Source organism: Siphateles boraxobius, unplaced genomic scaffold (genome assembly GCF_051911475.1).
Source record: "Siphateles boraxobius isolate OS27281-9 unplaced genomic scaffold, OSU_SipBor_1 9, whole genome shotgun sequence".
In the NCBI taxonomy this organism is placed as follows: Eukaryota; Metazoa; Chordata; class Actinopteri; order Cypriniformes; family Leuciscidae; genus Siphateles; species Siphateles boraxobius.
Genome location: NW_027509219.1, coordinates 2,776,294 through 2,802,945, shown reverse-complemented (window position 1 = coordinate 2,802,945; position 26,652 = coordinate 2,776,294). Strand labels below are relative to the sequence as shown.

At 40.5% G+C, this 26,652-nt stretch overlaps 2 protein-coding genes across 3 annotated transcripts in view; one reads left to right on the top strand and one right to left on the bottom strand.

Annotated features, from left to right (window-relative positions):
- rmi1 (RMI1, RecQ mediated genome instability 1, homolog (S. cerevisiae)) overlaps window positions 1-26,652 on the top strand; it is a 362,517-nt gene that overhangs the window by 111,540 nt on the left and 224,325 nt on the right. The window lies entirely within an intron of this gene.
- opn7d (opsin 7, group member d) overlaps window positions 1-26,652 on the bottom strand; it is a 70,777-nt gene that overhangs the window by 2,498 nt on the left and 41,627 nt on the right. The window contains exons 2-6 of one of the 2 annotated variants that reach the window (XM_077223831.1): window positions 18,282-18,369; window positions 12,732-12,894; window positions 11,366-11,493; window positions 8,947-9,085; window positions 2,173-2,368 (exon numbers count right to left, since the gene is read on the bottom strand). In XM_077223831.1, the coding sequence (XP_077079946.1) occupies window positions 2,173-2,368; window positions 8,947-9,085; window positions 11,366-11,493; window positions 12,732-12,894; window positions 18,282-18,369 (714 nt within the window). Of the gene's footprint in view, window positions 1-2,172; window positions 2,369-8,946; window positions 9,086-11,365; window positions 11,494-12,731; window positions 12,895-18,281; window positions 18,397-26,652 lie in introns of those variants that run through there. The other variant, XM_077223830.1, reaches the window with a different exon arrangement.

Below are 26,652 nucleotides of genomic sequence, written 5' to 3'. Positions count from 1 at the left end.
TGTTTACCGAGGCGATCAAAGCTGAAACAGCGTTAGTGCTGTGAAACTCATTTATGTTGGTGAATTTTACAGATACTGATAAATTTCATGTGTTCACCTTGATAAAACATTAAGCAGTGTGTGTGTGTGTGTGTGTGTGTGTGTAATTATTTCTTTAGACAAGGACAGACGATCAGACCAGCTTAAAAAAAGTTGGAAACCATCACAGAAATTCTAATGGTTTCTATTAAAATACCAATAGGAACCATTGGCTTTTACCATTTAAACCACTACAGAATAATTTTTTGTAGTGTGTTTGGGACATATTCCATTAGGATTTAATGGAAATACCAATAGAACCCAACACATATAAGTAGAGACCCACAGAGACCACTATAATTCCCATTACAACCAATAAACTTCCCATGAAAACCATTAAATCCAATAGAATTTCTGTAATGGTTTCTATAGTTTTTTTTTAGCACGGCAGTATCATGTGTGAAAGCTTTATCTTGTTTAGCTGTGGGAAGCCGAACTCTATAACTTGCTAACTGGTGGAACTGGTATTTTTTGTATGTTGAAAAGGATGTGCTTGTGTAACTGGTTGTACTTGTATAATGTAGCAGAGGGTTTTTGAAGTTTCTGTCTTTGATGCATGTTTTTTATGTAACAATGTTCATATGTTCTCTAATTAATAATAATACAAAAAAAACATTTGGCAGAGGATGTGCTTTGGGTACATCATGCAGAAGGCTTAGACAAAGTGTTCATTAAATGGTATGGTTTTTATTCAGAAATATTATTTTCTCTGTGTTGTCATGGTTTGGCTTCACTTTTATAAGAAATACAGCCGCCAGGTTTCAAACCTGTCAACACTGGATTGGGCTGTCAAAGCAGTCAGGTGGTTCTTTACAGGAGTGAACCAGTGTGTTTGATTCAGACGTCATTTTCACGTGACTAGTAACGTAATGATACAAGCTCCGAAGCAGTGGTTCATTGCAAGGACCATTCGAGTTTGAAGCAAGCTTCGGAGCGTCGGTGACAGACGTAACATCACTATCTGCACCCCCATGACAAATATCATGTTTCACTCTTTATTAGTCTGTGGCGCTTGCATCTTTGAAATATTTAGATAAAAAAAATTCTTTAGTGACACGTGAAGGCCAAGTATGGTAACCCATACTACGGATTTGTCCTCTCCATCCAAGTTAGTGCACACACATTAGTAGTAAGCAGTGAACACACACACTGCAAACCGTGGACACACACCCCGGAGCAGTGGGCAGCCATTTTTGCTGCGGCTTCCTGGGGAGCGATTGGGGTTTAGGTGCCTTGCTCAAGGGCATCTCAGTCATTTCCTGCCGGTATTGAGGATCGAACCCGGAACCTTCGGGATACCCATCTCACTCTCTAGCCATTAGGCCACAATTGCCTAATGTTTATCATTTCTAATGATTTATTAAATAATTTTATTGCTTCCAAAATACCAACTGAAATACCCACAAAATACCTCTTGAAACTAGCAGAATGGTAGCATCCATTTTATTTACCTCGAAAGACTAACACCACAGATAAAAACATGATTTGTCAAGAGGATTTCATTAAAATTACTTGGAACTTGAATTGTCAATAAGCTTCCATTTTAGATCTAGCATATGAAAACTATTTTTAAAAGCATATAAATAAAGTATATTATTATAAAGAATGAGAAACATTTGGACCAATTTCTATCTCTCATTTATCACTCCAAATAGAGAATGACTCAATATACACACAGATTGAAGATTTTTACTGATTCTGCATGTCATTACACCAAGTCCCTGAAGGTAGGGAACAACGCCAACATGCTAGAACTGATGAAAGCGACTGTGGCATCCCCTCACATCGCCGGTGTAGGGGGCAGAAAACGTTGCGCTTGAACACACTGCACAGAGTACAGCCGACGGCCAGCTAGCACATACGTTCTGCGGCTGCGTGAAAGTATGGTGACTACTGCCAGAATACCAGCAGGTGGCAGTAGTCTGTATTCGGCATTCACAAAGGGAAACTAGAAGAGCCAGAACTGTGGATTAGAGATGGACAGATCAGCTCTAATATCACCCGAATTCGCTGTTAACTAAGCCAGCTGACGCTCACCAACGGCTTGGTGTGTCTCTGGCTTTTAGCACTGACTTTGATGTTTTATCCTCTCACCTTCACAATGAGGATGTGTGCATTTGTTGTCTTTGTCTGTGGCGACACGTGTTGCTGTACTGCCTGCCGTGACCCTTGTACGGTGATGAGGATCAGGATGTAGGAGAATAGGATGATGGTAAAAGGCAGCGCATAGCAGAAGAGGAAGAGACAGATAATATAGGACATGGACAGAGCGTCCTGGCTTGGTGCATACCTGAAAGTTGAAAAGAGAACAGGACATAGTGATGGTAATCATGTACACCGCTAGATATTAGTGTCAATGTGCCACCTGACTGAGACTGAAATTTATTTAAGGCAAATGAATTACTGGCCCAGTAGCTTAATGAATAAGGCACTTGACTCCTAAACCAGAGATTGTGGGTTTGAGTCCAATCTGAGGTTGAGAGCTCTGTTAAGCATTTTTTACTTAGATACTATGGTCTTATACTTAAAGCAAAGCTTCCACAGCACTATGCTAAATCAGTCATTGTTTAACCAAACATTATATATAAAAAAGGAACAGTTAATGCAGGCCTAAAGTTTGTATGGGTTCTCTTCTTAGGCAAGCAGAATGGTACACTGGGAACATGATAGGCCCATAACCCAGAGGTCCATGGATCAAAACCATAATCTGCTATGGCCTTGTATGGCATTGATAACTTATAAAGATGCCCAGACCCTAAATAAGGATTGAATTCCACTGTACAGGTGTAAAACACAAAACCTCTTAGGCCGTGTGTCTACCAAAGCGTTTTTAGCCGGCTGAAAACGCTAGACGCTCTGCTGAAAACGCCTAGCTGTGGGCGCTTGAGAGCGTTTTGGCAGCGCTGCGTTTTTTCAGTTGAGACGATTCGTTGCTATGATACAGAATATCCGCAGCACAGTTTACTTGCAACTGATTTAGTAGATAATTTGTTTCATACTACAAATTTATTTTTCATCCATTTTGTTCGGTTAGCTCTGCTGGTTGATGTCTTTGTACAGAAAGAATGTTGTGACAGTTGGTCGGTGTGATATTTGTCCCGCCCCTCGTCCACTGTGATTGGACGGCTGTGTAAAAAGTGACAGTGATGAGCGCAGCGTTTTACCCAAAGTTGAACATTTTTCAACTCTCGGCGACCAGTAAAAAACGCCGGGCGCTCAGCGCTTGAGCGTTAAATACACGCTCAGCGCCTCGTTACACTCATGGCGTTTAAAAAACGCGGCGCTCCCATTGAAAACAATTGGAATTTTACGCCAGCTGCGTGAAAAAACGCTTAGGTGGACACACGACCTTAGTCCTGGAACTGATGCAGTACTGCATTAATGTTCTGAGAAGCTGTTGAAGTAGCCATTCATCTAGATCAACTCCAGTCCTTGGGATCCACATTCCAGAATGTTTGAGATGTTTTCCTATTTAACAAGCTGATGAGTTGAATTAAGTGTTTCAATTATTGAGACATCTAAAACATTCTGGGGAAGGGTCCTGAGGACTGGAGTGAAGAAACACTGATCTAAATGACTGTGTTTGTTATACTTATTCAAATAACCAGTTAATTGGTGCCACTGGGACACCTGACTAAGACTGATAATTATTGGAGACAAAATGAGCCATAGGCCCAGCGGCCTAATGGATAAGGAACTTGAATTTGAGTCCCATCTGGGGTGGGTTTTAAGTAGACTTGTGCATCAGAAGCATGCCGGGCATGGGCAGAGGTTGACTAATCAAAACCATTCTTTACTAAGCCTTCTTTACTTACATAGATACCCAGTTACTCAAAGACAAGCTACCACAGAGCTATGCTAAATTGGTCATTGTTTCTGCCAAACCTTATCTATGAAAAACAACAGTTAATGGTGGCCCTAAACACAAGCTATTTTGAAGATCGCTGGGTATGAGATCTTTTTAGATTATTGCACAAAATAAGCTCTGTGACCCAACAAAAGTTTATGATCCTTATAAATTTCATTATATTATTCTTCACCAATGAACACAATTTTTATTAATTTTGAAGCCTGGTTACAATCACCAGAAGAAAAAAAAGCTAAAGGTAGGCTATAAACTGACTACACCACTTTTGCACAACTTCACCACTACGTCACCACCACTAATTGCAACATATCTTTTAATCTTTATTTAAAATCTACAAGTTGGAACTCGTTTAGTATAATAGCATTTAATGTCCCATACACCATTTGTAGTACCATTTAGCCACTTGTAAACAACCACCTTTTTCAAGACACGAAAAAGCTTTAAAAAATCATGACTGGGGTATTACTGATGTATTTTGTTGTAAAATAAAACTTAATATCTTTAGCTTGTGTTAACCACACACCTTATTTCTGGCATTTAACCAAAACCCATGAATACAAACCCATTGAAATTGGGATGATGAAACCAAAAGTGCAAACACTCCAGGATTTAGGAATCATTCCTGTAGCACACCATTCAAATGTTTAGAAGTAAACCCCACAAACCCCAGTTTCAAAGACAAGGCTTAAGACTAGTCCCAGACCAACATGCATGTTTGAACTGTTTTAACTTAAAGTAACCTGCACTGACTTAATTTATGTCACTGCCATAGTTTTGTCTCAAGATGCATACCAGTAATCTTTCATTCTAAGTAGGGTTGGGTACCGAAACGAAGTGCGAATAGGTAACCGGTTCCGACGTAAACGGAATAAGAACGAAAATTTCAGGGCCTGATTCTCTGTGTCATGAGGCGCACACACGCAAGGTCTCTCGCTATCTCTCTCTCGGCCGTGCGCGCAGTCTGTTCTGTCTACAATGCGGGAGATTTGTACTAATTTGCGGGCATCAGGGAGCCGTTATCAATATGCGGGAGACTCCCGGAACGTCTGCAGATAGCGAAGGGATTAATGAAGATGGCGAAGACAAAACGCTCATAGGTTTGGCTGCATTTCACGTGTAAAATTACGCGTCAGAACGCCCTCTGGGTGTGCCGATTGTCTGAAGCCCCTAAAGAATCACGCCAATCCATTGTCTGATGGCGCGGGCGGAGCCTCATATTATATTAGCGCGCGCATCATCTGCTCCTCAGATTTCTCTGCCGAAAACGTAAGCTTGTTGGCAGCGAACGCAGCGTCTCGTTCCCTATTCAGAGAACATAGGTTACACCAGTAACCAGAGACGTTCTCTTTCATAGGTTTACTCAACGCTGCGTTGCTAAGACGCAGAACGAAATACCAAACTCGCCAAACTAAGCACTGCCGTAACTAGTACAACGACCAGATAATTTACATGACTGGTTCAAACTGACAATGGGAACCTGGAGCCATGTCAAGATTAGATTACCCTGGTAGTAATCTCTATTAGTCTCCAGTATTATTACATTGTTTGATACATTATTGTTCTATTTGATATTATGTAAATGTGCATTTTTATTTTATATTGGTTTATTTATTATTACCATATGTTACTTGTATTTATATTGTTTAAAGATTTAAGTTAATATTGTGTCCAGTTTGGCCCTATAAATAAAAGGGTATTATTTTTTGACAAAGTGTGTGCGGTTTCGTTTTCTTAAGTACCGTTTCAAGAACCGTTTAAGCACCGGAACCGTTTAAAAAATACGAGTAGATACTGGTAAAACCCTAATTCTAAGGCATGTTTATAAAAGCCATTTAAATGCCCTAATTGAATAGCTACCTTCCTGCGGGAGTTCAGTTCCAACACTCCTGTCTGTAATTATTCAGTGTTCCTGAACATCTTAGGCCTTGTCCACACCAATACGTTTTCGTTTAAAAACACATCTTTTTCTCTCTGTTTTGGCCTTCCGTCCACGCTGAGATGGCGTTTTTTAAGCTTTTTGAAAACGCTCTCCCAAGTGGATACATTTTAATACGCCGTTTTCGAGTTGTAGTGCGAACTGTCAAAATGGAGGTATTTAAAAACGATGTCATAAGTTTAATCATTTGACACATATTGTACCAATAGATATTCATGTCTATACTGGTATTGTGCCTGTTATGTGCTATTCACTTTCACACTTTTTTTCCAAGCGGCAACCTCCCTGTCTCTCTCTTGAATCCAACACGGAAGTGAATTAAACTGCAATTCATAGCCTGGCCGCTTGAGGCTGAAAGCAAAAGTGAGTCAAATCTGTATCTCCGCCATGTTAAAATGGCTAACTTTACCGCAGAAAAAAATATGTTTACACCCTGGTGTCCTAAGTTGTTTTGGTCTATATAGCTAATTTTGCCCTTCATGACAACTGTGAGGGGGGTGAATTTTTTTTAGAACTCATCCGTTTAAATTATATTAAGCCTTAAAATGCTGCATAATCAAGGGCGTGGCCATTTGAGTGACAGGTGGATTCCCGCTGCTGTTACTAGCCGTTTGTCTGCTCTCTGTTAGCCATCATGTCACCTCAGCTGATTCCAGCTGCTGAACTTGTCATCTCTGCCGTGTTTGTTCTTTTTTGGGGATTATTTCATAGTTTATCACACGCCGCCCTTATACCTTCGCCCACGCCGTTGAATTCCCTCGTTGTCGAGTGTCGAAAGAACAACCAGCGCTGTTCTTCAGTTGTTTTCCTCTGTGAATATGCACTCATTGATGTCTGACAATATCGTTGCTTTTTGGAGTTCAGATTTAAAAACGTCTAAGATCTAGAGGCCACACTCGTTCTGCGGTGCCGTTGATCTTACGGAGCAGATAGACTATAGTATGCTTATTTAACTTTTTAGTGTTCAATAAAAAGTACCGTCAGATGAAATCCTGCAGGTGTCAGTGCTTTCTCTTCGTCCCTTAAATGAGCGCGGATTTCTAGTGCATTACTTGAACTTCTTAGGTAATATCTATCAGAATTGAAAATGGACTGAATAAAGCTCTCTACGAACTTGACGTGCGATGCCGCGCTGACTGACATGTATGCGCATGAGTCACTGACACACTCACACACACGCTCAGAGTAAATATTGTAAGTTACTGCATGAGAATAATAATACATCACAATACACATAGTCTCACGGTTAGTTATGTCTTTTAACTATTATAGTATTTCAAAGGGCAAAAACATGAACTTTAACTATTGGCTTTAGGTCTACTTCTTCAAGTCAGCTGTCACTTTAGCGCGAGGCCAGTAGCACATTAGCTTAGTCAGAGCAAACTCGATCACGTCGAGCTAGGCGGGCGTAGTTTCAGCATCCAGGCACCTCAACTCCACCCACGTCCCGCATTTTTGCCCATTTTCGTTTATTCTGGAGTGACGCACTGTGACGCGCTTCCAAGATGGCGACGAGCGACTCCGCCCACTTTAGGCTTCAAAAACGCTCTTCAGAAACCTACGGGTGTTGCATGGACACTACGTCCATATTTTTTTACAGTCTATGTTTTTTTCACTTTTTCACACTATTTCTCGCTCTATTTCTTGGTCTGCCCAAAAAACGTATTGCAAGATTACAGTAAACTCAGCAGCAAGACTTCTCTCCTCCACCAGACGTTCTGCTCACATTACTCCTCTGCTTCATGACCTTCACTAGCTACCCGTGCCATCACGTATTCACTTTAAGATATTGCTTCTAACATTTAAAGCATTAAATGGTCTTGCACCTCCATATCTGTCTGATATACTTTACTCTCTTTACTTTGCTCGGTCCCTTAGATCCGCTGAACTTGGTTTATTGCCCATCCCTCGTTTTCCGGTTGTCTACTGTAGATGGAAGGTCATTTAGTGTTAATGATCCTAAAGTATGGAATTCACTACCCCTTACACTTCGTAATGTTTCATCTGTGGCTATATTCAAGACTCAGCTAAAAGCATATCTATTTAACATCTATTTTGGATAATGTGACTATATGTGCCCTATGTGTTTGTAATGTGTGTAAGGGTGCGTAAATGTATTGTAATGTACAATGTAAAGCAACCTTGAGCTACGGAAAGGCGCTAATAAAACTTCTTCTTCTTCTTCTTCTTCTTCACACTGTTGCTAAAATATGTTACTTTGCTCACTCTTCATATCAGTCCTGAAAAGATGACAGAAAATTTACTCACATTTGCTGTCCTGCGGCAATACATGAGAGCAGTTGCGTTTTAGACCAAACAAATGGTGACTGAGTGTGACCTGTGAATGGTGAGATGTTTTGCTAAATAAAATTATCCTGTCAGAAGAATTGCGCGATAACTTTGTTATTTATTTTTCCGTATTTATTTGTCACTGAGCCTCCTGACTGAGACTTAGAATTATTAGGAACAAATAAGACAGCCTGATTTTCCCGTCTACACTCCACTATCCAATAAACAAAGGCAACAAAATCTAAAAATAAAATAAAAGAATGTAGTTATTTTGTTAGAGTGCAGCCATGTGAGCTCAATAGAATATGCCGTGCATTAGATTAGGCTACTTTAAAACTGTGTCATTCTTTGATGTTAAAACACTTTATCCTATCCAAGTTAAATTTGCAACTATAAATAAACCATTTATAGTATGACTTTCAAAAGAGTGAAAAGTACAATGCAGTTCTGTTGTGCTATAAAAACTATCAAAGTGATCACATTTACTTTTTTATTATCCAATATACTTTAATAAATATGCTTTTCAGTCCAGAATATCAGTAAGAATAGGGCTCTTTTGATTTGGGTCAGTAAGCAACCACCCAGAACACACACACTACTCAGAACACCTAAACGATTACAATGCCCTTTGCCCAGGCAATCACACTGAACACCCTAGCATTGTGGCACTAATGTTGTATAAATTGCACACATCTGGCTTGCTATTGCTGGTTTTCTTAGAGTCCTTTAGATAATCCAAAAATCCTTTTCCATTAGCATCCTCCCAGGCACTTACCAGTCTATGCAGCATGCTGTCCCATAGGGTTCAGGGCCATACTGGCCCCAATTTGCCAAAGGACCCATAGCAAACACCATGGCATAGCACCACACCCCCACAATCATCAGACAGGCATGAGAGTAGGAGAATTTGTTTCCTGTTAAAGGAAAGCAAACACATAAAAGGATTAATTTAGCACAAAGTATTGATGACTTTCAACTGTTTTAATACGGTGTTGGAGTATGTTACATTACTTTTAAACTAGAGATTATGAATAGAAATTGAAAACTGAAAATGAATGCATTTTGAAACCAAACCCTTTTTTTTAAAGATTTTATAAAAGATTTCTTAACAGTAAACCTTTAGAATCACACCACTTCCTGTTGCTCTAATCCATTTTTCTCCCACATGCTCTTATGGTAAGACCCTTATTCTTGCAATGTTGTCAAAAGTACACAAATAGATTCTTTAAATACAAGTTGTTTTTTTATTTTAAATGCTTACCTTTTGGAAAGGACACCACTGAACATCAAAGTCATAAACAATACTGTTGCAGGGATGATGCATTCCTGAATTCAATGTTTTTTTTTTTTTTTAATGTTTTCATTCATGTGTCCTCATATTTTTTAATTCAAAATAACTTCCCCTCGTTCTTGCAGCGACATCTCATCTCCTTTCTGATGACGTGTTTACTGATGCAAGGGCGGGACAAGTTGTGATTCACATGAGATCCACCAATAGCGAATGACAGCTAACCAACGATCCAATCAAGACCCACTCTTATTTTTTGTTTAGTTTGAGAAGCCGTTTCACTCGGATGTATCATAATAAGGAATAAACGATTATGGCAACATCTGTTTCAAGCAGACTTTATCACAAGCTCACGATATTTTCATGTTTTATTCTACAACATAAAATGCATCAATACTTGTATTTAGGCATTACAATTCATTAATGGTGTTTATTTGTGAAGATTATCATGATGAACAAAATGTGTAAGAATAATAATATGTTGTTGGTCACAGAGATTATTTTCTACAATAATCCAAAGGCTGATGGAAAAAATAAAAAATAACAATTTAAAAAAACAATTGGGCTTTTGTCAAGGAAACCAGGGTGATGCCAACTTCTGGGCTGACCTACAATAAAATATGTTATCACTACAGCACTATAAAGGATCTGCCCTTGCCAAATGGGTCCAAGCAGGACCCCAAAGCAGTTCTGTAGGCCTACTTTTAATGGGAACTTTGTTCTGTGTTTGGTTAGAAAACGCAAAACTTTGATTTATAATATATGCATCTTAACTATATGACCATTAACTTCTATAAATATGAAAAATTGCAGAAGCTATAGACAGTAAAATGAAACATTAGTAATTTCTTGAGTTTCAGCATAATAGCTTAACATATTTCTAGACAATTAGAGCCAGATTGACTAAACAGGGCAAATTAGTGTGATTGCACAAAACCAAAAAAAAAGCGTAGACGGGAATGTAAAGTTCTGCACGTGATCTGCTGACGACGAGCAAATTAAAATACACAGACAAAGCCGGATCATATCCATAATGACCAACTCAATCTACCAAGAACAGTGTAAATAGCTTCTGGTTTGAGACATGCTTTTTTTGGATGGTAAATAATGGTGCAAATACCAGTAAATTGACTAGCGCAAACCTTAATAAATCACCTTGCACGATTCATTTAAATACTCTCCTCCCATACATTTTACATCTGAAAGGGAAACTCCTTCAAATGCATATAAGGTCATTTGAAAAATAACCCTGTCCATGCCTTTTAGTGCAAATTTTTCACTGCGTGTCTTTAATAAATCCTGACAGTATTTTTTTTTAAAAGCAAAAGAGGGTTTGCAAATTTGGTGCAAATTTGGCCCATGGTCTGCTAGCCTGGCCTATCTTCTCTCAGGTGCAGAGTTAAAGAACCACATCTTATCTGGCAACGTGCCCTCTAAACTTTTTAACTGCATCCCAAATGTGTTTGCTTCCCTTCCACCTACAGAATCCATCTGTTCACCCGCTGCCCTTTTTGCCATCGTTATCTCTGTTCTCAAGCTCACCCACATGCTGATAAACTATCCCGTTTGAATTATCTCCTCTCTCCCACGCACACCTTCATCTTTTCAAGTCAATCAAAAGTTGAAACCAACAAAACTAATGAACTGAGGCTGACTGCTCTTGTCCATACATAGGAGTATTGACCAGAAGCTGAACAGACACTGGGCATATAGACCCTGATGAAAATGAGAATATCCATTGAACACATTGGAGAAAGCCATAAGGTAATGAATTTCCCTTTAGCGTGCATCAATGGCAGGACAGAAGGGTTGCATGCAGCTCCATCCGATTCTTAATTAAGATAAGGAGGAGGGGTTGGGAGGAAGATAAATGTATTGTGGTGTGAAAGGTGTCGAGGAAGAATACCATAGTTTGGGAAGCAGACTTTGAGGCAGCAGACGGATGACAGCGCAGTGAGATTTGTGAGGCTGGATAAGCCGAAGAGGACGCCACATACAGCATAGCATAAACATGTCAGTTCTCCAAACAACCACCTGAGAGAATGGGAGAGATTTACATTTACATTTATGCATTTGGCAGACTGAGAGAGGCAAGTAAAAAAAATCAAGGTACAATGACTTTTTGGTTTTCTACAAAGCCCCTATAAGAGACATGGGGATGGAAACAAATATAAGATGGGAGGAAAAATTATGTCAATATGTGAAATGTTTTGAAACTTTACATTCGCTCGCAAAATGGTTGTATTCCCCAGAGAAACTTTGTGTTCGCTCTCAAACCTTTTGAGTTCTTTGCGAGGGAACGCAAAGTTTCTCGGGAGAACACAAACGTTTTTACTCGGGAAGGCAAAGGTTTCGCGAGCGAATGCAAAGTTTTTCATGGGAACACAAAACATTTACAAGAGAATTCAAAGCCATTGAAATATTTTTTTCCTCCCATCTCATATTTTTTCTATCATCATTTCCCTTTAGGGGCTCTGTAGTTTTCACTATAGCCATCTCAACATTACAAATGTGGGACAGTATTTTCAATAACTGAATAATTGAATAATTAATAATTGAATAATATTGTTCTTAATAATAATATTTTTCGTAATTACAAATACCTTTTCTGAAATTATGTGTCTCACAATTAAAAATTTATTTCTAGAAATTGCTATTTTACAATGTGATTTTGTCTTACAATTCTGACCGTCTCTCACAATTGCTACTTCTTAGAGAATTACTTTTTAATTCTATTTCTTAGAATTGCAACTTTATTTCTCATAATTATGATTTTATATTTCTAATATAAAAATTACCTTTCAAGTACCACTTGCTATTGCGATTTTATATTTTATTCTTATAATTACAACTTTATATCTTTATTCCTTGCAATTTATATATCATAATAAGACTATTTCTTATTTTATTTCACAATTACCTGTTTTATTTTTTATTTTTGAGATGGGAAAACAGATATTGTTGATTCCAGTACTAGCACAAAAAAACAAGACGTATTCTGATTGTCATGAAAACAGCAAAGTCTAGCACTGTGTCTCAACCCTCTGCAACACGATAAAATGACAAGCGAGTCACTGTACTGTTGGTTATTGTAGTAGATGTTCCTAATCAACTGCAGTATCCAACTGTATAAAGTTTGTCAATGTTAGGCAGTTCTGCGGCAGCTTTGGTCCTGTGTCAATTAAATGGCACTTCAGAGCTGCCTTAAACTTTCTCTCTGACACTATGGGGTGGTCATATTTTAGCACATATTTCTTGTGGTATCTGCCTACTTGTGAGCAAAGGCTGATGGAATCGCCAAGGGAAAGAGTGTAACTGTCATTCCAAGGTCACTAATAGATAAATTTATGATGAAGAATTCTGCCGGCTTCAGAGATGATCTCTTACGATACGCAACAAGGAGCAGGATGCCATTTCCCAAGAGTGACAGAATACCTAAAAAAAAGAAAGAAATGCATTAAGTGAATAGTCACTACCACAAGCAGTTTGTTTTTCCTTGTTCTAACTCCCTGCAACCCCTATTTTACTGTTTTGTTATTGCTCTGACAGCTCAGCAAGAAGTAAAACTGCAATGATTTATTCTGGCATTTTACGATTTGAAGCCGCAATTTGAATTGCCGTATTTCCTCTTACTCCGTTTGCCAGTGACCTCTGAAGTTCTGATCTAACATCCCTTGATAATTTAATGTTCACACTACAGTATAGCTGTAGCTCAAACATGAATGATTGCTCTAGCAACACCAAGGTTAAGGGTTTGAAATGCAAGAAATAAAAAATTTTTTATGTTGAAAGTAGTGTATGTTGCTTTGGATAAAAATGCCTACCAAATGCATAGACATAAATATAACACACCGGAATTGTGTGTGTCATTAAGAAAAGAATGTGTTTTTTAATGTTTTAAATGTTTTTATATTTCAGATATAATTAATTTAGATAATCCACTTTAGACATTCTCACTTTAGGAACTTTGCAACCATATGTCAACTAACTCTCATTAGAGTTGTGATGGAAGGCTGAAGATAATGATGAAGGGAGATGTAGAGGACCTAAAAGTCGAAAAGAAAAGAAAAGATAATAAACCAACAAGATAATCCAAATAAGCGGAAAGGTAATGTAACAGCGTGTAAAATTTGTGCTAAAAGCTGTGGACAGGGTTATTTTTGCTGATGACCTTATTGCATATGCATTTGTAGAAGTTTCCCTTTCAGGTTCAAATTTATATATGGGAGGAGAGTATTGAAATGAATCATGCAAGGTGATTTTAATAAGGTTTGCGCTAGTCAATTTACTGGTATTTCTGCCATTATTTGCCGCCCCCAAAAAAGCATGTCTAAAACCAGACGCTAATTTGTGCTGCTCTTTGTAGATTGCGTTGGTCATTACAGAAGTGATCCAGCTGTGTTGATGTTCTTTAATTTGTGATCAGTAGATCAAGTGCAGATCTTCCCACTCCCTCTTATACTTTTTTCAAAATTGTGCTCTCATGCTAATTTGCGCTGTTTATCAAATCTGGCTCAAAGAATCCTTGAAAATAAAACCGAAAACATGACAGTTTGTGAGATTCCTTGAACATGGAAAGAAACCATTCTACTGTGTCTGGAATGCACATATCCCCTGTTGATTTCATTCATTACAGTCATCGCTGATAAAGAGCCTGAGTCCACCGCAGGCTGAGCGATCCAGCAAATGTACGCCATGAACCCTGTGCCTGAGCCAGTGGCCGCAATGGAGCGAGAGCCTGCAGCCTTGTTCGTCCCTGAAACAAAGCCTGCCATCCAGTCTGACCAGGTGTGTGAGCCTGTTTATACATCTGTGATAGTGGGTGTTTTAGTGGAGCTGGATGATGAAGACTGCATTATTGACTGGGATTTGGCAGAGACATTTCTCACCCTTCTCCCTACCCATGCACCATCCAGCCATCCAGTTCGACTATGATGGTCTTCTATGGCTCCTCGGCTCCTCCTTGTTCACCAACCAGAGTTGCTACAATGCCTCGAGGCTCCCGGTCTTCAGCGCCACCATGGTTTATGGATTCCCTGGCTCCGCATCAAAGCCCCAAGCTCACAGTACCACCTTGGCTTGTCGACCAGTCGGCTCCACCTTGGCTCCTTGCTCCCTTGGCTCCACCTGGCACCATCATCCTTCCAGCTTCACCGGGATTTCTCATCCCTCTGGTTCCACCTGGCACCATCATCCTTCCAGCTCCACCAGGCTTTCTCATCCCTCTGGCTCCACCTAGCATTATCATCCTACCAGCTCCACCGGGCTTTCTCATCCCTCTGGCTCCACCTAGCATCATCATTCTTACAGCTCCACCGGGCTTTCTCATCCCTCTGGCTCCACCTAGCATTATCATCCTACCAGCTCCACCGGGCTTTCTCATCCCTCTGGCTCCACCTAGCATCATCATTCTTACAGCTCCACCGGGCTTTCTCATCCCTCTGGCTCCACCTGGCATCATCATCCTTCCAGCTTCACCGGGCTTTCTCACCCCTCTGGCTCCACCTAGCATCATCATCCTTCCAGCTTCACCAGGCTTTCTCATCCCTCTGCTCCAGCTTGATTGTTCTACCTCTGCCACAGACTTCCTTGCCGTGGGTCACCATCATTCTGGCTGGTTTCTGGTGGTCTCCTGCACCGTCTGCTCCTCCCTGGTGGTCTCTTCTGCCACCAGTCCTGATACTTCTTCCACTAAGACTTTCACTTTGCTGGTCCAGTTTAAGGGTCAGGAGCCACTTTCTGGAGGGGTTATGTCACTTTTTGTTGTGTCCAGTTTCATTTTCATGGACTTTAAGTTTATTGTGCATTATTTCTGTTTCCTTTGTTGCCGTATCCCCCCTTATCAATGGTTGTCACGGTTACTCATTTATTCATTGATTATCTCACACGTGTTTCGTATTCAGTTAATTATCTTTGTCATATATTGCCCTCAGTTCTTTCAGTTCTTTATCTAGTGTTGGTTGTGTTTTAAACACACTGTTTGTTTGTTTTTGTATTGGATTTCATTCTTTTGTTTAATCTGATTAATGTTTATGCTGCTAAAGACCTGCTATGCCTCCCCTCGTCATCTTCTTTATCATAATGTGACAAGAGTACTAGTAGACTATTAGGTTAGGGTCAAAGTTTGGGTTAGTAGAATAAGTTGACGTACTTACAAAGTTTCTTTTAGTCAGTAGAATGTCTGTCAGGGAACATCAAAATAAAGTGTTAGCAGATATTAAGCAGACACTACTTATACTCTAGTGATGCTAGTTGACATTTAGTTGCAAATTTACTTACAGTCAGTAGAATATCTAAAGTGGATTATCAAATAAAGTGTTACCTAAAATTGTAGTTTAATTAGCAAGCAGAATTGTAATATAAAGTTTAGTTTAGTTGTAACGTCAATTTGTAGGCCAGCTGTCAAAGGCAAATTTGCCATGGTTTCCCTCAGAAATTCCATGTGGGTTTTGGTTTTATTATTTGGATTTATCAGTGTTCAGTTCATCAAGCATGTAACCTCAAATCCTTGTGGTAGCTGTAATGCTTATTTAGCTATGCTGTAATGTGAATAAACCTCTATCAATACCTTGGGATGTTTTGTGTAACGATTTAGACAATTCAAGGTCATCCCCAAGTGCAAACCACAGCTAACCATTCAAGGAATTAGCAGTTTAGCAGAAATATCAGGAACCACTAGAGCAAGGATATACGTTCAAAGCTGAGTACTCTTATTCTAACATTAAGTACATTTTACTTTCTGGGTCAATGGCATCTTTTGTCGTATCTATTAATTCATACAATAAAAATGTAATTCATACTGTAAATATAATTACTTGAATACACCTCTTCTGTGATAAGAATGTTTCTGATTTAAAAACTGTCCTGGTATCATAATTATACATAAGACTCATTAAAATGATATTTCTTTAAAATAAAATCTTTTTTTTTTTAGAATATTTCTTTTTACACCCTAATGGGTAACACTTTACAATAAGGTTCCATTAGTTAACATTAGTTAATGCATTAGTTAAAATGAATTAACCATGAAAAACACCTCTGTTCAGCATGACAGTTTCAGTGCAGCTTCAAAAGGCTTTAAACGACACCAGACGATGCATAAGGGTCTTATCTTGCGAAACGATCGGTCATTTCAAAAATAACATCAAAAATAACAATAACCCTTACTCATCGTCTGGTGTCGTTTAAAGCCATTTGAAGCTGCACTGAAACTGTCATTTGGACCTTGGACCGTTTGGTACCCAATGAAGTCCATTATATGGAGAAAAATCCTAGAATGTTTTCATCAAAAACCTTAATTTCTTTTCGACTGAAGAAAGAAAGACATGGACATCTTGGATGACATGGGGGTGAGTAAATTATCAGTAAAAGTTTTTTAAAAAGTGAACTACTCCTTTAACTCACACATTTACAAATGCATCAATTCACATTAACAGCACAGTTAGTAAACATTAGTTAATGCATTAGTTAACATGAACTGACCATGAACAACATCTCTGTTCAGCATTAGTTAATATTTGTTAACGTTAACTGACACATAAACTAATGCATCAATTCACGTTAACAGCACAATTAGTTAACATTAGTTAATGCATTAGTTAACATGAACTAACCATGAACAATGCCTGAAAATAGCTTTACTGTTTTGTAAGGATTACTTACTGTACATATTTACATTAGGTTACGTAGCAGTTGACACACACTAAGTATGAACATTTGGTAATTCAAGCCAATTGTAAGTCATGACAATAAAGAGTCTACAAATGTTAGTAACACATCAGTTAATGTTGAATAGTGTACACTTTACAATAAGGTTAATGAATTCAATTAATAAATGCTTTATTAATGGTAAGTATTGTTTATAAAGAGTCTACAAATGTTAGTAACACATCAGTTAATGTTTAAATAGTGTACACTTTACAATAAGGTTCACTCAATCCATTAATAAATACTTATTTGAATGCAATTAATGATAGTTAAGTGCGTATAAACATGAACAACATATTTTTTCCGCTGTAGAATTGTGTTTACCAACAAAGCAATGCCTTATATATATAAAAGAGTGTTGATAAGGTACACAACAGTATTTTTACATTTAGGGTAACATGGTGAGTTAGAAATGTTCATTCTTAGTGTGTCATCTACTACGTAAACTAATGTAAATATGTACAGTAAGTTAACCTTACAAAACCGTAAAAGCTATTTACAGGCATTGGTAATGGTTAGTTCATGTTAACTAATGCATTTACTAATGTTAACTAATTGTTCTGTTAACGTGAATTGATGCTTTAGTTTATGTGTCAGTTAGCGTTAACAAATATTAACTAATGCTGAACGGAGATGTTTTTCATGGTTAGATCATGTTAACTAATGCATTGACCAATGTCAACTAACTGTACTGTTAATGTGAATTGATACATTAGTACATGTGTGAGTTAACGTTAACACATATTAACTAATGCTGAACAGAGGTGTTGTTCATGGTTAGTTCATGTTAACTAATGCATTACCTAATGTTAACTAATGGAACCTTATTGTAAAGTGTTACCGAATAGGGAGTAGGATGGTTCCATGTGTATTTAAAGTGTAAGGGAAAACATGTACTTTTTACTTTATGGCTACACCATTAGAGTCATTAAATGTCACCCTTTATTGAAAATGGTATAAAAGTTTTTCAAAAACATATGAAACCAACATGAAGAAATCCAATGTCTCCTCTCTCTCCCTCAACTTTTCTATCTCTCCTGACTGCTCTATAAATAAAGGCTAAAAATTCAATAAATAATAAATAAACAGTATCACTTGTAAGTAAGTGGACTCACAGAAGGTTGTGTATATGGAACCCATGAAGACATCATGTTCCTTTGGGATTCTGGAAACAAAAAGGGTAGTTTCCGAGGTATTTCCCATCTGCAGAGAAGATGAAAGATAAGACATGACATTTAGATGAACAGTGGAAAACAAATGAAGCTGAAACCGTGGTAAAACAAGAACAAGTATAAAGCATTCATGAGCGAGCTGATGGTTTTCAGGGCTGAATCAGGGGACTTTGTGGTTCAATGAGCTCTTTGGTGAGACCATTACAATTGAGATTAGCAGCTCATCTCTATGAAAATATCCAGATTCCCATTCACAGCTAATGCCAACACAAGAATGTCCAGTCCTTTTGTTTTATGGAACATGTGAAGAGAGGAAAGGAAATATATATATATATATATATATTAGGTTATGGCCATTTTTAGCTCTGTTGACTTTAAGAAAATAAACTCTCCGAAGACTCTCACTAGTTTAATTTGTCCAGTAAAAAGAATCAATCTTGTAATTTGTTTCTCTAATATCATTTTAATTTAACCAACAAATATTATTTCCACCACATTATGTATTATTTAACATGATTAACATAACATAATTGTACTTTCAAAATGGAAATATACTGTACTGCGTTGACGATAGATGCGAGAACCAATGAGCTTTGTGTAACGTCATTCTTTGTTTACTGCACTGCGCTTATGTAAAAAGAATAAAAACTGGGGTAGGTCAAGATTTTAAGTGAATCAGTTTTAAATTACATTCTGTTTTTTCTTAAATAAAGCTTTTGGGAGCTTGAGTTACAATTACCATCCTCTCATCCTTCAGCTTCATGGATGATAAAGTCATATATGTTTGGAAAGACATGAGGGTGAGTAGATTTTTATTTTGGGGCAGTTATGGACAAAAAAACTAAACAATAATTTGACAACCACTGCCTTGCAAAAGGTACACATTTGAATGTAGCATAAATAAATTATGAAGATATGGTACAAACTTGGCAAGTCAGATTAGTATATGAAAGTCAGTGTGACTTTCGTGTATCAAAAAAAACAAAACAAATTGTTTTAATAGTTAATATTTAATCTGTTAGTTCTTCAACAGATTAAAAATCAACCCCTGAGACATAAATACCAGTAGATAAATACTCAAATAGGGGAACGCATGAAACTAAAATGCGCAAAGTAGGAAACTGTTCGCCTGGGGAAATAGTTAATTCCATTTAGGTTATTAAACCAAACATTTGACCACAGAATGCCACGACTGTCCAATCAGAATCAAGTATCCTAGAGAGCTGCCTTTTGCTTCTCAGAAGATAACACATTGTTTCGCTTCTACTGTCTTTGTTCCACTAGAAGCTCTCAAACACTTTCTTTGTTTCCTGTCCTTAAATTCTCCTGAAAACACACACATACAGACCATGTGTGTGTGAATAGTTTATTGAGGATAGAGACATAAAGATGTTCATACACTGATTTCCCTGTAAAGCCTCTTACTATCTATACTGGAGGAGTCAATGACCAAATTGTGCAAATGGCCTACTTTCTGGAGGCTGATAGTCGCAACTCAGCTGGAATGAAATAGGGGAGTGATGCTTCAGCCTCTGCCTGAGGTTTAGGAAACACAGCTTGCCTCTCTGTCTGTATGAGTCAAGCAGATTCAAAGAACAAGCACTGTGTAATCAGCATGAAAGATCACTATAATAAATATTGTTTTATTGCACAGCTCTCTTCAATACATGTTTCTGATAGGTGCATCACTAATGTGCTCACAGCCAAATCCAGCAAAAACTCACACTATTAACACCAAGTTTCAGTTCATGTTGGCCCAATCTGTTCTCCGTTCAATTTTAAATCCCTGCATCCGGCCACAGATTGTTTTTCTATTTTGTTTTGTATTATTTATTTACTTATTTATTTATTTATTTAGTCAAGAGTACATATATTCTGACTTCAAAGAACAAATACGAAGTTCTGGCATGAAACTCTAGATGACGCAGGCTAATAGGTCCTTTAACTCACCTGTTCATGATCACATCATTATCTATAGGGTGCAGCTGATTGGTTCCTGCCGTATCAGCAGCCAATGAGCTCACTGCTCAACCTTCAAACACTTGGGTAGCATTTGCTAGTGCAGCGTGCTTCAGAAACCCTCCACCTTCCCCAGCTCCACCTGTATAGATCTGCTACTGGTAATTTATGTACGCTATATTGTTGCTCACAGCAGTGGGTCGTGTATGTATTGGCAGTAGCAAGTCCCGTACTTGATTTGCAGCAACAGCAATAACAGCAGCAGCGTAGCAGATGTATTCCATCAAGACCAAACATACAACATTGTTATAACCACTACCATGCTTATCACTCTGAGAGTTGTCATGACAGAAATATTTTTATGTGAATGGCCCTTTAAGAATATTCTGATATTTCATGGACTTTGCTGGGAATGTTCCTATTAGAAGATAATGAGACCCATATTTCAGTACAAAATATCAAAGCTAAGAATCGCTAAATTCCAACTGGCTTCTTACAGAATAAAAGAGAGTTTTTAAAGTTGAAAGAGGGGAGAACTACGGTATAAAAGGAAATTGTTTAGAAAAGTAAAAAAACAAACAAAGGCAACATGATGCATTGAGGTTTTAGAATAACTGTCTTAAAGATATATTATGGGGTTTTTTTTGTTCAAAATTAACCATTTGACATAAAATATTTATTTCAAATACTCCTGAATTACTCCCTAAGTACCTACTGTGGGTACATATTTGCTAAATGATACTGCATTTCTTGTATAATGTTTCAGAATGTTTATTGCATTGGTTGTTATACTTATCATGGCAGTTCAGAATTGAAATGTACTGTGAATGGCGCTAAAAGGTTAATGCTCTAATGCTTTTGAAATTATCATACCACTTACACTTAACCTTGCTTTAAATCTAACCAATAGTGTTAACAAAAGCTGATATAAGATAAAAAAAACATTTGCTGAACCAACGATGCCATTTTAGCTTGCTTCTACAAGTCTTCAAGCTCTTTTATGGAGTGTCGTGACTCATGTTTCACGATACTCATATCCGAGCTCTCCATTTCGCAACTGTACAAGGTGAGCTTCAAGCAAGTTTACTAGGTCAGAAAAGCCTTACATATGGAGCTAGTTATGTGATGTAAATGTCAAAATGTTTTAGTTTACAAATCATGCAAATTAAGTGTTTTGTGGTCATAGCATAGCATTGTGCAAGGAACTACGCAAAATAACTCTTTATTTATCGATAATTTGCCCGATAATTTGCCCGATAATTTGTGTGAAAAGTAACAGAAATTGTTGCATTTTACTGCTTCTAGTGTTCATTTCAAATGGAAACTATAGTGTAAATGTATGTACAGGTACAATTTTGCAGTTTTGTCATGCATTTCCAATGAGCCTGGGTTGCAAAAAACCCTGTGATGCCTTTGGTGATGCCTTATCCATATATGGTCTGTCAAGGAACACTGACCGCCACACCGTTGTTTGCTTTATGAAATGAAATGACAAAATAAGTATAACTTCAGTATGCTCATCTCATATGATTCCCCCTCAGTGGAAGTGAGAAGACTCATTAACAGCTCACACCAAGCATGTCTCTCCACCTGTATTCAATTCCTGAATGAGTAATTCCATCAAAAAGCTGTCATAATGCCAAAAACAGTTTCCTGCTCAAGACCTGAATAGAATGTAATGAGTACTAGCCTAATAAGCCAAAGAAACAGATGAGCTCTGGCATGAGTCCACACAGATGGGTTAGAAAGAACACAACTAGACATTAAAACTATTCGGAAACCTGTTTTTAAATTTTGCTAGAGAAACATGAAAACATATGAAACAAACATCTGTTCCCTTTCAAGGGAACTCGTGTTGCGTCGTGTTGCGTCGTGTTGCGACGCTAAGGGAACGCTTTGCGTGATGATGTATTGAAGCACATGTAAAATCAGTCCAATGGCGTGACGGGACGACAGAAGCGGGTGCCGTCATGAACCAGGAAGTATAAAAGCCGGTTCAAACCCAGCCGCGACAGCTTTTGTGTCTTCACAAGCGCTATATGTGAAAACTGTCCCTGTTATTTGGTGTTGTCTGTCTATATATATATTTATATCAGTATGGCGAGCAAGCAGCAGTTCAGAATGTGTGTGCACCCGTGCCCGCGTTATTTAACGGGTGGGGACACACACACTCTTTGCGTTGTTTGTTTGGGAGAGGAGCATGCACGGTCAGCGCTCGAGGGCGCTGGCTGTGAGCACTGTGATGTGCTTCCATTGCGGACACTCCGATCCTGCCTGGCGTTCTTTCGCGAGGACGCTCAGGCTTGCGTTCCCCAGGGCTCAGGTCCCGCTGCTGCTGAGGCACAGCGAAGGCTTCAGTCTTGGGGATCGCAAATGGATCTGTCAGCGGGGTTAGAGACGGGCTCCGCCTTATCTCTGCCTTCACCTGACAGATCCAGTGCGCTGTATCAGGGTTCGGAAGCATGCGCTGCGGTTTCTTTTGCCCCGATACACGCACCAACACTTCAACTATCCAGTTCCGAGGAATTGGATGTTGTAGGTGTTGATACACGTGTGTCTGAGGATTCGCCACCTCAGTCTCACGCGTATGAGGAGCTGGTTGAGGTTGTGACGAGTGCGGTCGAGAGACTAATTATAGATTGGCCGTCAGATAAGAAGGATGTTCGCTCGAATAGCAAGCTCAACGAACGCTTTCTGCCCTCTCGCGCACAACCTCAACCCCGGGGTCTTCCGTTTTTCCCCGATCTTCACACTGAGGTGTCGAGATCGTGGGAGAAACCAGTGTCATATAGAGTGTACAGTGCACAAACATCACACTACTCCAATATATCCCAATATAAAGAGCACGGTTATGGGGAGATGCCAAAGGTAGAAGAAACATAAGTCAGCTATCTTTCCCCTGAAGCGGCATCTTCCCTTAAGACCCCGGCATTACCCACCAAGCCAGTTAGAGTTACATCTGCTTTGGTGGGTAAGGCTTACTCTGCTGCTGGGCAGGCTGCAGCATGTTTACACACCATGTCATTGCTGCAGGCTTACCAGGCAGAGGTGGTAGGAGACCTTGATGAGGGCGGGGGTATTGGCCCGAACCCAGTTGCGAACTGCGTCGGGCTACAGATTTGTCTCTCAGGGCCGCCAAGGAGACGGATAAATCTATCGGCCGGTCTATGGCAGCCCTGGTGGCCACTGAGAGACATCTCTGGCTCAACTTGAGCAGTATAAAAGAGAGGGATAAACACTTTCTTATGGATGCACCGGTCTCAACGACTGGCCTCTTCGGCGATTCAGTAAATTCGGTCGTCGAGAGGTTTCAGGTGTCCACTAAACAGGCGGCTGCATTCCAAAAACTCCTCCCCCGTTATTTTGTCCAAGAAGGCTGCGAACATAAGGTCCTGACGTCCGAGGGCGCAGGCCATCGAGGGCAGTTCCCCCCGAAAGGAGAGCGGTTAACACCTCATTATACGGTGCCCTCAGGGGACCGTTATGCCAACCCTGCCACCTCGTGTGTTACAGGGCGCAGCGGTCTCCGGCGAGCACATATCTCAGGGTCCACCCGGAAACGTAGTGGTCTTGGGATGCCCCCCCCCTAGAGCAGTCAGTTCAGTCTTTCCCTGCCGGTTCACCGTTACAGGGCGACGGGCTGGTTGCTCAACAACAACTAAATCCAGAAACCAGTCTCGAGGGGCTGGTACTTTTAGTAGAATTTTTGACAGCGTGGAAACTACTGCCAAATATTTCTCGTTGGGTCCTGCAGACCATAGAAAAGGGTTATCAGATTCAGTTTGGGTCTCGCCCACCCAGGTTTATGGGGGTCCTACCCACTGTGGTGGACTCCGAGCAAGTTCTGGTAATGGAACAAAAAGTGAAAAGTCTGTTGGACGAGGGGGCCATAGAATATGTACCTCCCTCCAGCAGGGACGCCGGGCTTTACAGCCAATATTTCATCGTTCCGAAGAAGGATGGGGGGTTGCGTCCCATTTTGGATCTGAGAGTTCTGAACGAATCAGTCATGCAGCTAAAGTTCAAAATGTTAACCTTGAGACAAATCGTGCCACAGATCAGATCCGAGGACTGGTTTGTCACGATAGACCTCAAGGACGCATACTTCCATATTTCTTTCCTTCCATATCACAGGAAGTTCCTGAGGTTTGCTTTCGGGGGCGAAGCATACCAATATCGAGTTCTTCCATTCGGTCTAGCACTATCACCCTGCACTTTCACGAAATGCGTGGATGCAGCTCTGGCGCCACTATGTGTACAGGGTATTCGCATCATGAACTACATCGACGATTGGTTGATTTTAGCTCAGTCGCATCAGTTGGCGGTTCAGCATCGAGATGTCATCCTCGCCCACATTAAAGAGCTGGGGTTACGGCTAAACGCCAAGAAGAGTGTACTTTCTCCACTACAGAGAACCACTTATTTAGGGGTAGTTTGGGATTCTGTGTCGATGCGGGCGCGCCTGTCTCCGGCACGCATAGAGTCCATTCTGTCAGCCGTAAAAAGAATAAAGCTAGGCCAGTCGCTCACTGTGAAACAGTTTCAGAGACTTCTGGGTCTGATGGCAGCAGCATCCAACGTTATCGCTTTTGACCTGCTGCACATGAGACCCCTGCATTGGTGGCTCAGGACCAAAGGGTTTTCCCCGAGGGGCAACCCCTTTCGCATGATCAAGGTTACGCGGCGATGCTTACGTGCCTTGGTTATGTGGAAGAAACCTGTCCCAGGGACCCGTGCTGGGAGATTCCTGTCGTCGCAGGATGCTAACGACAGATGCCTCCCTCACGGGCTGGGGAGCGATCCAAGAGGGACGCTCGGCTCAGGGTCTGTGGGGAGACCATCATCTTTCCTGGCATATCAATCGCCTGGAGATGATGGCTGTTTTTCTTGCTCTCAAGTATTTCCTCCCAGACCTCAGGGGCCACCATGTGTTGGTCCACACGGACAATACATCGGTGGTCGCCTATATAAATCATCATTTGCGTTCACGTCCACTGTGCAAACTGGCGCACCATATCCTCTTGTGGTCCCAGGGCAAGCTGCTTTCACTCAGAGCAGCTTATATTCCGGGGGCCCAGAACATAGGAGCAGACATCCTGTGGAGACAGGGGCCGAGGCCCGGGGAATGGAGGCTCCACGCCAAGGTGGTGGAGCTGATATGGAGGTAGTTCGGCCAGGCTCAAGTGGATCTGTTTGCTTCTCGAGAGACGTCTCACTGTCCAATCTGGTTCTCCCTCACGCATCCAGCTCCTCTCGGACTGGATGCGCTGGTACAGACATGGCCGAGGCTGCGTTTGTATGCTTTTCCCCCCGATTGCTCAGCTCCCGGGAGTTCTGGAGAGAGTTCGCAGGGACCATCTCCGCCTGCTTCTTATAGCCCCACTGTGGCCGGGCAGAGTGGGGTTTGCAGATCTAGTGTCTCTCCTCAACGGGCCTCCTATGGAGCTTCCCGTCAGGAGGGACCTACTTACTCAAGCAGAGGGCTCAATATTTCACCCTCGTCCTGAATTGTGGAACCTGTGGGCTTGGCCTCTGAGGGGGCCCAGCTCATAGGATCAGGTCTCTCAACCGAGGTTGTGGAGACCATTCTACAATCCAGAGCTCCCTCCACGAGGAAACTTTATGCCCTGAAGTGGAAGATTTTCACTTCATGGTGCAGTGACCGTCAGCTGAACCCAGTTAACTGCCTGGTTGGTACAGTGCTGGATTTTCTGCAGGATCGGTTCTCTGCAGGTCTATCCCCGTCCCCTCTGAAGGTCTATGTGGCGGCCATAGGTGCTTACCACATCCCTTTGGGTGGAATGTCTGTGGGTAAAGACCCTCTGGTATCTCGTTTCCTACGTGGCACTCTGAGGCTGAGGGCTGCTGTACGCACTAGGGTACCGACTTGGGACCTGGCTATTGTCCTCCAAGGCCTTTCCCAGGCTCCCTTCGAGCCCCTCGAGGAGGTTCCAGGAAGTTTTCTTACTTTAAAAACTCTGTTCCTCCTCGCTTTTCCTTCCCTTAAAAGAATAGGAGATCTTCAGGCTCTGTCGGTTACACCCTCGTGCTTGGAATTTGCACCTGGCATGGTTAAAGCGTTCCTTCATCCTAGACCAGGTTATGTTCCCAAGGTCCCCACTAATGTGGCCCGATCTATAGTTCTGCAGGCCTTCTGTCCTCCTCCGTTCCAGGATGCGGACCAGGAAAGGCACAATTTGCTATGCCCTGTGAGGGCGCTGGATGCTTACGTCCACATAGCTGCCCTGTGGCGTAAAACTGAACAGCTATATGTCTGCTTTAGACCCCCTAACAAGGGGTCCCCTGCATCTAAGCAAAGGATGAGCAAGTGGGTGGTAGAGGCCATCTCACTTGC